Here is a 12,685-nt window from a genome sequence, read left to right as displayed (position 1 = left end):
GCATCTGCAAGCAGAGTAAAGGAATTTCAGTCGGTGGATTTCTTCTACAAGTTTCATGGCAGCGGTACTGCAGTGTTTTAGATTCTTTGTAGGTGGCTGATAATGTGTAAATGCCCCATGTTGAATGAATGCAGCTGTCTAAGACCTATGAGGCTGCAGTTTCTTTCCTAATCCTACCCCTCCAAAGTGGTGGTTTGCAGCCCTTCCAGTCTCTGGCTGCAGCAATGCTTTATTTCTTCTCACCTACCTGACACAATTGACTCAAAAATTATACCTCAGCAGGGGAAACCACTCCTCGGAAGGGGAAGGTTGCCAGCAATCTCTAAGAGGACAGGAACTCAGGACCTTTCACACTTGGATGCTTTGATAGACCATCTGACAGATAGGCTTAGTTATAGTACATTTCTTTCAGGCTCAAACACAGAAATTATTCATACAAATCCTCCTTCCAGTCTGTCCTTTATAGAGAGGGCTGAACTTTCCTATCTTAGATCCTGCATGACACTGGCAGTCATGAAATGTAGATTGTGCTCATTCATCTCTCTCCATGCAGTCCATTTTTTATCGTTAGAGAAAAAGATAAACTTTAAAAAGTTTTATTTCATTATAATTTTAAACTAGTACTGACTGTCAGAGAGGCCGAATTGTGTAATGCTTATAAGCACGAGCTCTGAAGCCAGACCACCTGGCCCTGCTGTGCCTTAATTTGCTGACCTTGGGCAGTTTTCTCATCAGTAAAATTGAATTAAGAATAGGACCTGTTTCATAGGGTTGTGAGGGTTAAGTGAACTACCATTTGTGAAGTGCTTATGAGAGCACATAGCAAATACTATATTCCTATTAGCAGCTTTTCCTGCTTTTGTTGCTATTCTTATTGTTTCCTGGGCGTAAAAGCTGAACTTGCCTTCTTTTACTTCTGGAAGATTTGGGCAGAAACCGAAGTAACTTAGTCTAGACTCATGCCTGGGATAGAAGCCTAAAATGACTGGCCCCTGGAAATCTAGACTCTTTGGCAATAGGGACAGAATGCCTGTTTTCAACTTAGATCTAAGTTTGGATGTTGGTCTTGTCCCTTAGCTACTTGAGTGATAATGTAGAAAATATTTTAAAATGGAAGAGAATAATGCCTGTATTGTAAGGTTCTGAAAGTGAGAACGAAGAGCCAGTTCTTATTATATGCTCAAAATATTGGAGCTATTATTATTATTATTATTTGAAGAGACAATCTAGCCCACCCTAAGTCATGCAGATATGGAGCTACTTGGTGAGTGGAGAGACTGTTGATAAAGTTTGTCAGTTTATTTAATATTTAAGATGAAGTTTTAAATTTGCTTTGTAATAGAAATAATTACAATATTTGCTGTATTTATGTATATATTATATATGCCCACTTTAATATTAGGGAAATCTTCAGAATAGACTGTTAACATTTCTTTCTTGTCTTTTGAATTGAATGTTGTAGAAATCAGCTCTCAGGAGGAAGTGTGCAGTCTGTAAAATCGTCGTCCACACCGCCTGCATTGAGCAGCTAGAAAAGGTAAGAGCGCGCCCCCTGCTGCGGTTTTGTTACATTGCAAGTATTTGGTCTTCAGAGGCCCGGTGTAAATTTCTAGTTCCAACTATTTGAAAACAATGCCCTTAAAAAAAAAAAAAAGCTGGAATTCCAACATTATTATCAGATTAATAACGAAAAGACAATGTTTAAGGGTCATTCACTCTCTTGTTTGCTGAAGTGTAATTTGATATCATTTTACGTTGACTCTCGGGAAAAGGAATAACACAGTTAGATGGAAAAGCCTGGTGTGCACTGATTCTCTTATTATATCATCTCAGTTCAAGCATTACTATTCACCCATAGGCTCTTCCATAAGCTGTTTAAGAAGGAAGAAATTCCATAAGCTCTTTATAATTGTTGTTCACATATATCTGACTTGTGTGGTTTACTTCTTCCCAAAGTGCCTGCAAGGGAGTGAGCCACGCTGGAAGCCGGCTCTCACTCTGCTGGGGCCGTACTCCTTTTGTTGCTGCTCAAATGTGTGGGTGGGACTGGAAGTGACATCCCGGTGGTGGTGTGCCTCCAGAATAAGTGGATTCGGCAAAGTCCATTTATTTGTCATTTAGGGGATGGGAAAGGCTCCAATAGTGAGTTGCCTGCCATCCTCTTTCCTTTCACACTTCCTACTCCATTTTAATGTGTGTGTTTCTCTGTGTATTATCTATGTTCTTGAGCTGTCAGGGGTAAATGCATTGAAATATTTTAGTCCCCCATGACATTCATTTAGTTTCACTGACATGACCAGTTGATCCTAGCTGATACCTTGTGGCAATGACTACCAACATGTTGTCTTAATATTTTTTTTCTGCCCCAGCTTCACTTACTCATCTCTGCCTTCATTCTTTTGCTCCTTTCACTTTATCGAGTAGCTAACCAAGATGTCAATGTGCCTACTAGGAGACCTCCACATCTAAAAGAAAAGCAGTGCTGAATCTTTTTATAAAGAGTAACTCTGGGCTGGGCGTGGTGGCTCATGCCTGTAATCCCAGCACTTTGGGAGGCCAAGGCAGGCGGATCACGAGATCAGGAGATGGAGACCATCCTGGCTAACATGGTGAAACCCCGTCTCTACTAAAAATACAAAAAATTAACCAGATGTGGTGGCACACACCTGTAGTCCTAGCTACTCGGGAGGCTGAGGCAGGAGAATTGCTTGAATCCAGGAGGCGGAGGTTGCAGTGAGCTGAGATCACACCACTGCACTCCAGCCTGGGTGACAGAACCAGACTCCGTCTCAAAAAAAAAAAAAAAAAAAAAGAATAACTCTGTTGTCTTTGAATAATCATCATAATACTAAAAAAACTCAAGTTTATATTTTCTACTTTTACAATCGGAAACCTAGCTGGGTAGTTTCAGCTGCCAATATCTTTCCTCTGGCTCTTTCTTATCTCAGTTTCTCAAATTTGTGGTGTAAGAGCATTATCGTTTAAAGATACTTAGATTTCATTTGTGAGAATGAAGGAAAGGGGTTGGAGATATAGAATCACCTGGGATCTCTGTTGATTATCTAATGTGATGATTTCAAAAGACTAAGAAGAGTATTATTCCCTGTTCTTTGGAGGTTTTGCTTTTCAGTCTTGATATCTGTCACTGTTTTTTTTTTTTTTCCTCGGGTAATTCAGTCCAGTCTGATGCTTATCTCTAATATAATATACTTTTCTTTTTGATTGACAGATTAATTTCAGATGTAAACCAACATTTCGAGAAGGAGGCTCAAGGTCACCAAGAGAAGTGAGTATTTCAGAGCTTGATTTCAAGTATCACCTTTGATTTCTTGTTGATTCAGTGGATTCATAGATATTCACCAGGGAATAAAAAATAAATTACATCTCTGTTGCACACCAATTTTTTGTTAATGCATCAATAGATACAATCAATAAAATCTTCAAGTCTTTTCAACATGTGCACACTGGACTTTATTCTCACAAATGTACTGGGGAGTTAAGGTCTTACCAAATGAACCAGAGACTAGAGGAAGGTGGTAGTGATAGAATTGAAGGGGTAAGAAAGAAATAGACTTTTATTATTTATTTATTTAGAGACAGAGTCTCGCTCTGTTGCCACCTCTTCTGGTTGATTTTAAGTGCATTTTTCAATTTTGAGTGGGTATAAGCCATTCATGGGGCAGCACAGTAACTGGTTATCCCTGTAAGCCCTGGAGTCAGATGGTCTGCTTTCAAAACCAGCCTTGATGCTGTGTGGTCTTGGGCGTCTCACCTAAGTTCTCTAAATCTCGTGTTTTCATTTGTTAAGTAAATAAATAAATACATCATAAGCTAGAACTCTATTCAGTTCTCAGTCCCTGACCCTCCAGTCTGGTCATGAAGATAAACAGGTAAAGAGGAAATTAGAATGAAGAGTTGTTACTGATGTGTTAGTGGGAAGCAGAGGTATGACAAGAGGAGACAGCACTTATTTGTTCATGTTTTATTTAGCAGAGATAGCAAGCACAGTTCAGGCAAAGATGGAGAAGGCAGGGAGGGTTCTCAGCCTTCCGGTGTTATTCTGGACAGTTTAGCTCCAGGCCCAAAGTTGCACTCCCCAATCAGTGAAACAAATCCTGCAATGAACAGAACCTGTCCTCCTAGAATGTAGTTCAGCCTGCCCAGCAGTCACTCACAGCCTCCCAAACATTACCGTCTTGTACGGTATCCTCCTTAAGACAAAGTCTGGTAAAAATGATTTCTGATAAGCATACTTTCTCAGGGAGGCAAGGTTCAGTTCCACTTACAAATTTACCCCTTGGAAACCTCCCCAGCTGGTCTACTCCTCAAATCAGCTCTGTGTAGTAACAAATACGAAAGAGAGGAAAGGGGTCAGAGAAGGGGCTTCCTGGAAGAGGCGGCAATTAAGCTGAGACCTTAAGGAGCTAACTAAGTTAAGTGAGAGGAGGGTGGTTAGGAGGTGAGTGGCGAGAGCCTTCTGGATAGAAAGAAGAGCACACAAGTCCAAGTGAGAGAGGGTGTGCTGAGTAAGACATGAGATCTGAGATAGCAAGAGCTGGACCGTGAAGGTCCTTGTAAGCCATGCTGCAAGTTGAGTGTTTTATCATCAGGATAGTTGGGAGGCGAGCATTAAACTACTTTAAGCCAAATATTGTTCAGGCTGCAGTGTGGAGGAAATACCATGCAGTTCAAGAGTTGGAGGCATAGAGACAACTTTCAGAAGTCATGCTAGTAATCTAGGCAAGAAATAATGGTGACATGAACTAAGAATAATGTTGGTAGATATGAGTTTGAAGGAAACAAAATTGACAGGATGTAGTAATTGATTGGATTTTGGACATGAGAGGAGCCCAGACTAAACCAAGCTACTGCTAAGCGCACGCACACGCGTGCGCACACACACACACGCACACACATGCACACACACACACACACCTGAAAAACTGATTAGATGTTGGAAAATGAGTTGATTTGAGGATGGGGTGGGGAGGTAATGAGTTTTGTTGTAGAACTGTGAAGTGTGAGGGATCCATGTTGTCCTCAACTGGAGATGCCCAATAGAAGGTTGAGTGGGTATATGAGTTTGGAGCTTATGAGGAAGACTGGGCTGGAGGTCAGGCATTGTGAGTTATAAGCGTATTTACACAGCAATGAAAGCTGTGGGAATAGATGAACGTGGAGAGTGAGAATAGGAGATATCTGAGAACGATAAACATTTAAAGAGAGTTGATGGAAAAAAGACAACATAAATATGAATGCTATAATTGTTAGTGACAATGCAAAAGGATTGGGAGAACATGTGGAAAGAGAGTAGTTTGGGACGGAGGTTATAGAAAAAGAAAAATATAGTTGTTCCCATCAGTTGTCTTTTCCCACTGTGTTTGTGCAGCATGGCAGCAATAGGAAGGTTGTGGGCCATGTGCAGGGTGAGGAAAGCAGGAGAAGAATGATAGCGCTGTGGTGCCTCAGTGCCACCCAGAGTGCAGACAGTGTGGGCCAGAAAATAACTCAGCGGTGACTCAATTGAAGGAGGTGCTTTATTTAGGAAACTAGAAGGGATAGTTTCATGTTTAGATGGAGTTTATGACTTTCCAACCAGGGGATTCATATACCCACCTTTAGCTTCCTGACCTCCAATATGTATCTCTCTCAATTGATAGGTCAGTGTGGAGGCAGGGGAAGAGAGAGAGAGAGAGACAATTTTAATCGTGCGATTTTTCTAATACAAGATGCTTTTGGTTTTCATTAGTCTGTACCACTTCTCTGAAGCTAGACCTTCCATAAGGGTTTTGGATATTCTCCCTTGTCTTCTTATCAAGGACTTGAAATTCCTTCCTTGTATATATTTTCATCCCCTCATTTCTAGATAATGTCTATCAGCATAAACACGCTCTAATAATTTCTATCAAAAAAAAAAAAACAAAAACATTCCTTAGCCACCAACTGTGTCTTACCTACTGCTCTAATTCGCAGTTTTGTGTCACTGCTGAACTTCCAGAAAGTGTTAACTACATAAATTATTTTCAGTATGTCACTTTCTAGTCATTGTAACCTGTTCTGATCTGATACCTACTCTACCCATTTACTGAAATTGCTTCTTTTTTCAGTGTTGCCTATGATGTCCCATATGCTAAATGTATTAGATATTATTTATTTTTCTGTTCTTTCCTTATCCAGTCTCTCAAAAATATTCATGATATACATATTCCATCCTTCTTGGAATGCTCTCCTCTCTTGGCTTCTCACATCACCCTTTCCTAATTTTCTTCTTCTTTCATCAGATGGCCCTTCCTATCCTTTTTCATTGCTTGCTCCCCCAACCTCTGCAAATCCCTCTGAGCTTAGTTCTTTTCTATGTTCTCTTCTCTCTGCCCACTCCTGTTAGAAGAGCTCATCCAGTCTCATGGCTTTAAATACCATGTGGGCTGACAACTCCTAACTTTACATTTCCAGTCTGCCTTTCTTGGAGTTCCACTTGGCATGTCTTTTGAATGTATCACAGTCATCTCAAATGTAATACATCAAACACTAGACTATTTCCATCGCCATAAAAATGATTTAAAAAAAATCTTAACACACCTCAGGAAATGAGATGGCTGTTGATCTGACTTCTCAACTGAGAAAACTGGGGGGTCATGTTTATTCCTTCTCTCATAGACTCCCCACATCTAATTCATTTGCCCATCCTTTCAATTCTATTTATAAAATATATTTCAAATCCATCCAGTTGTCTCCAATTCTGTTATCAGCACCTTAAACTAAGGTACTGTGACCTCTCCCCTTTGACCAAATCAATAGCTTCATGATTCTTCAGTTTTCACTTTCAATCCGCCCTTGATTTAGAGGATTGATCTTTGAAAATGAAAATCAGATTATTAGGTTGGTGCAAAAGTAATTGAAAGTAATGACAAAAACTGCAATTACTTTTGAACCAACCTAATATAATTTTCCCTGGCTTAAAACTCTCCATTGGTTTCCATAACTCTTAGAGCAAAAGCGAACCCTCTGTCTTGGCACGAAAAGGTCCACATCGTCTGGTCCCTGCCTGCCTTTCCAGCCTCCTCCATCTCCCACATGGACTTTCTTTCCATTTATGAGGCATATACCAAGATATTCCGCACCTTTGGATATTTGTGTATTTCATTACTGTACTGAAAATCTCTTTGCGTGACTGTTTCTTACAGTTAGGCCTCAGTTCAAATATCCCCTTCAGCCATTGTCTTAGTCTGTTTAGGCTGTTGTAATGAAATACCATGGACTGGGTGGCTTATAAGCAACAAAAACTATTTCTCACAGTTCTGCAAGCTGGAAGTCCAAGATCAATGTGCCAGCGTGGTCTAATTCTAATGAGGGCCCTCTTTGCGGTTGCAGACTGCCACCTTCTCATTGTATTCTCATGTGGAGGAAAGAGGATGAGAGAGCTTCCTGGGGTCTCTTTTATAAGGACCCTGATTGCATCCATGAAGAGTCTACCCTCATTACTTGATCACCTTTTAAACACCTCACCTCCTATTACCATTGCATTGGGGTTTAGGGTTTCAACATACAAATTTTGAGGGAACACAAACCCCAGTGCTTTGCAGAGGTCTTCCTTTACAACCACCTTTAAATACATAGCATATTGTTCTTTATCAAAGTATCTTGTTCTTTCTTTTCAGGGCACTTTGTATACCATAATAATTTATGCATATTACTGTTTGCTTGTCTAAAGAATATCTCCCTTCTTTAGTGTAAATTTTGGGAGATCACTCATAGATTTTGTCCTAAATTAATTGCACCAAAACACAGAGTATGTGATTGATGGATCTCTGCTGACTGAATGCATTTACAAAGGTATTCATTTCTCCCAAAATGTTTAGGAACTCTTAGTCTAAAAGGACATTTTGAAGATGAAACTTATGACTCACTGACTATGACCCATTTGATATTCTTAATTAAAAATTAAGAATTCTTACTACTACTAATTTAGATGTTTATTTAGTAAATGAAAGAACATTTGCTTTAGAATTCATTTGGCTGTAGTTCAAATTATACCGCTGCTTCTTTTCCACTAAGTGGTAAGAGTCTCTGGAGCACAGACTGTTGGTCACTATGCCCTGGCATTTGCATAGTGCCTGACATGTGACAAGTTTTAAATAAATATTTGTTGGAGTCATCTAAGTTGAATCTTTCCGGATCTCCTTTTTCTTAGTCATAAGCCATAACGGATTGGGTTAAGATTTCTAAGATCCTCTCAAACTCTATGAAATATATGTATATACATATATATATATGTATATAATTTTTTATTTCTATAGATTTTTTGAGGATCAGGTGGTATTTGGTTACGTGAGTAAGTTCTTTAGTGGTGATTTGTGAGATTTTGGTGCATGCATCACCTGAGCAGTATTTACCAAACCCAATTTGTAGTCTTTTATCCCAGTTCAACTGGCTGTTTGAAAATAGCCAAGCAATTGTATTGTGTATTTTTGCTAACAATACTGAATATAAGCCCTGAAATAATGCATTACCAATATTTTAACACCTGTAAGTAATAGCCCTTTCCTTGCCCAGTACCTGAAGTTGTTTATGAATAATTCAGAAGTTATTGATGAGCAATAAAAAGGTTTTATGGTGTCAGAAGCCTTGCTTTGCTATCTTAGCAACAATATATCAACACTCACATTTGCAGTATTAAGGATCCTGAGTCCAGCGTCAGTTCAGCAACTTAGGAGCTCTTGGTCAAATGGTCAGAAGAGAAGAGTGTGAGAAATTAAAGCACTTGGTATATGAGGATTAGAATAAATGATTCTATAGTAACTTTTTTTCCTTATCGATGAAGGCAATTGATGATCCTCCCCTCCTCCATGGTAACTGTGTGATTTAATCGTCAAAGAAATTAGGTGGATAATTACATTCAATTCAACACACATGTATTGGATGTTTACTTTGTTCAAACTATAATTAAGCAGCAGTAGAATAAATTTATATTCGGCCTAAAAAGAACTCTGAACAGAAGGATGCTGGACATCTCAAATCACAGAGCTGTAGTTTGGAGACAATTACTCATTTTCTTCTATGATAGTGATTTTGTATAAGTTAGTTTATCAATCCATGCCTTAGTTTTTGGCTTATTTTCTAGGAAGGATGATATTAAAAATATTTAACAAATGGTAGAGCCATAGAGAGTAATATTTAAATAATAATTTTTAAATGTTCTTTCTTATTCCCCGACTAAACTATATGATATTCTACATCTGCTTACCAAATTATATACAGTAGTCCACTCTTATACATGATTTTGCTTTCCAAGGTTTCAATTACCCAAGGTCAACCACAGTCCAAAAATATTACATGGAAAATCCCAGAAATAAACAATTCGTAAGTTTTAAATTGCATGCTGTTCTGAGTAGCACGACGAAATCTTGTGCCATCCTGCTCTGTCCTGGGATATGAATCACCCCTCTGTCCAGCATATCCACTACCTGCCCATTTGTCACTTAGTAGTTTTCTCAGTTATGAGATTGAAGAATCATTGTACATGTAAAGTTTGGTACTATCCCTAGTTTCAGTCATCCACTGGAAGTCTTAGAACATATCTCCTGGGAAGAAGGGATAACTGTGTGTTGCAGTGCAAATGATGAAGTCAGTGTTAAGATTTCTAAATAATTGTTGATTTATGGAAAGCGTTGGCTGACTCTTTTGAGTAGAGCTGTCACTTGCTAAATGATCCCATGAGTCAGCCATGATTTCACACAGGTAATTGCATCAAATGTTTCCAACATGTTTCTTCTTAAATTGATAGTCATTAGGTGATTTATAATCTCAATAACTACAGATTTTTTCTGAACATCAATGATATTGTTCATTTTCTCTCAGCTTCTGCTACACTAACAGCAATTATATTACATTTTTCTATTCTGTATGATACTGTCTGACATTTTTATATATTCAATATTTCTACTACTGACTGTCATTGAAATCATTTGTTGGTATGTCATGTTGAAGTAGCATGAGCCCTGTCTTGCAGAACAGAGGAAAGGCACAGTGACACAATGGTAAGACCACAGATTCTGCTGCCAGTCTGTCTGGGTTTGGACCCTCACTTTGACCTTTACATTTTGAGTAACCCCTTCTATGCTTTAGTTTCCTTATCTGTAAAATGAGAATGATGTTGACCATTCAAGTCAAACCCTCTGATAATGTGCCCTACTATAGTATGAATTGGGATATGCTGCAGTTGGCAGCTGGCTCCGGTTCTCCCTAACCCTTATTCCTAAGCAGGCAGTGGACTAAGGTTCTCATCTTATCTGTTGAGTAGGCAGATGCTAAAGGTGTCAGCAGTAGCCTCAGCTGCAAAGTAAAGAGGTAGAGGGTCCAGTGCCTTCATCCTCAGTAGAATTTTTGCACTGAACTGATGGGATAGATACTGATAACTGGGCAGGTTATTCTGGAATTGCCGTCACTTTCTTGAAAGCCACAGCCAGCCACAGGACCCAGGATTGTCCATCCATGTGGATATTAAGATTGTACAATCACCACCAGCTGGGCCCAGCCCAACATTCTGAGATTCTTTGGGGGAACCAGTAACATTGCTCAGACAACATGATTTGTTTTTAGAAGAGAGAAATCACTGAAATAGGATCCTGGAGACCTATTATGTCAGAAATTAACATTATAATTGCTTAATAATGAGGAGGTAGAAGTGGTCTCTCATGTTGAGGGGATGCAAGGGAGGAGTCAGAGAGATGGTAGGGGCACTAAACTGCAGTTTCCCAATCAACATATATTTCAGTATTTCAACAACTCATAGGATTTTACTGATACATTCCAACTAAGTGGCATCTCATGAAAATTCTCATGAAGATTAGAAGATTTATTACTTATAAAATATTTTTTTAAGTGTATGGCTCACAGTACTCAACAAGTGTTAGTTATTAGCTTCTTTCTTAGAACAATCTAAGCTTGTGTCTTTGTTTTATTAAACTGTGGTAGTAGGAAAAGTGAGACAAACATTAGACTAAATTGTGGGACCATTGTACTTATTTATATCTGATTATAGTTAAAAGACCATTATTCCTCCAGGGTCTTTGTTTAGTTTTAGTTTAAGTGGATTTGACATTATTAAGAGAAATAGAGGTGGCATTTCAGTATTGATAATGCTAATGCTTATTAGTGGTTTCTTGTCACTCTGAATTTCATGCCTTGATATGTAACTTTTTTTCCCTCTACACTGATCTATTTTCTGTCCATCTGTACTTACTAATAGAACAGTGCCTTGCATGTAGGAAAAATTTGAATAATTGAATATATATTAAAGTGGTTTTTAAGGGCTATGGCTAGGCCCTACAATAGACATGTTAGAATTAGATAAAGTGTGTTTTCCCAGAAAAGGGCAAAAGAAAACAATGAGTACTTGAGGGGTATTGGTGTCAGAGGGCTGAATTGTTTGTAAGTTATTAGGGCTTGCCTGCATTCCTAGTCCTGAGGATGACTTTCTTGTAATGTATCCTGAGAACCAGTGGTGAATGGCGCTACTTGACTCTGCCCCAGGAGTGCTTGTCTACTTGGGAGGAAGAGGACTTTCTGTGTTTCCTACAGTCTGAGACAAAGATAGACCTTGAAAGCTAATCTGTAATAGTTCAAGGTGCCCAAGGATGGTTTAAACACAATACCATTGCAGAAACATCATTGATATGCTTATATCTCTTGTCCTTGACATCTCTTGCCTTCAGCTTTTCTCTTTCTTCACTCTATCTAGTGAATAATTCTCATGTCTATGTCTTGTATTAGGAGATCTCTTTCCGAGAGTTTGATCTACATTATCTCTAGCTAGAATGTTTGGTATAGTGCCTGCCTGCCACAGATAAAGCTCTACATACCTATTTGTTAAACTGAACTGGATGTTGTTGTTTCAGCTTCTCCCCTTCACCTTTCCACTTTTGTTTGGATATTTCTTTCACCTGCCTCAGTTACCTCCCAGCTCAAGGTCCTCTACTGTGTTCACAAGTCTGCAGAGTGTTTGACTAGTAAGACAGTAGAGTAACAGCAATCTGGTGTGGCTACTTGCCACTAGGAAGACACGGAGGGAGGGCATGAGAAGTGGAATCTACAGATATGAAAGATCTTTGGGGTTGGAGAAGTAACTTAATTTGTCCATGTAGATTCATGTTTATTGTTAAACAAGTCATACCCATAAATATTTGTTTCTGGGCTCATCTGGGCTTAGATCATGGTTTATATAAATCAATAGTATTACCACTTTAAAAAATGAATCTTGAGGTTTGCAAATTAAAATATATTCAATCAAGTGCATTAGCTCATGCCTGTAGTCCCCACTATTCAGGAGGCTGAGATGGGAGGATTGCTTGAGCAGAGGAGTTTGAGGCTGCAGTGAACTGTGATTATACCACTGCACTCCAGTGTGGGTGACAGAGCAAGACCCTGTCTATAAAAATAAATTTTAAAAAATATTCATTTAATTTTGTTTTCCCACAGAATTTTGTACGTCATCACTGGGTGCACAGGCGTCGGCAGGAGGGGAAATGTAAGCAGTGTGGTAAGGTAAGAGCCCAGCCACCTCATGGCCTCGCAGGAGGCTCCCCAGGCCTCTGCAAGCACCTGAGGTAGATGAGTCCTGTCCCCGAATCCAGTGTTCACTACATCAGTTTCTTTCTGAAAGCCCTTACTTGTCCAGGTCTCCTTA

General features: G+C 39.1%; 1 protein-coding gene across 4 annotated transcripts in view; it reads left to right on the top strand.

Annotated features, from left to right (window-relative positions):
* DGKI (diacylglycerol kinase iota) overlaps window positions 1-12,685 on the top strand; it is a 503,130-nt gene that overhangs the window by 192,134 nt on the left and 298,311 nt on the right. For all 4 annotated transcript variants that reach the window (XM_063642297.1, XM_055284147.2, XM_055284146.2 and 1 more), the window contains exons 4-6: window positions 1,463-1,537; window positions 3,230-3,286; window positions 12,478-12,543. In XM_063642297.1, coding sequence (XP_063498367.1) covers window positions 1,463-1,537; window positions 3,230-3,286; window positions 12,478-12,543 — 198 coding nt within the window. The remainder of the gene's footprint in view (window positions 1-1,462; window positions 1,538-3,229; window positions 3,287-12,477; window positions 12,544-12,685) is intronic.

Source organism: Symphalangus syndactylus, chromosome 6, assembly GCF_028878055.3.
Source record: "Symphalangus syndactylus isolate Jambi chromosome 6, NHGRI_mSymSyn1-v2.1_pri, whole genome shotgun sequence".
Lineage (NCBI taxonomy): Eukaryota > Metazoa > Chordata > Mammalia > Primates > Hylobatidae > Symphalangus > Symphalangus syndactylus.
This window is presented reverse-complemented; position numbering and strand designations above follow the sequence as displayed.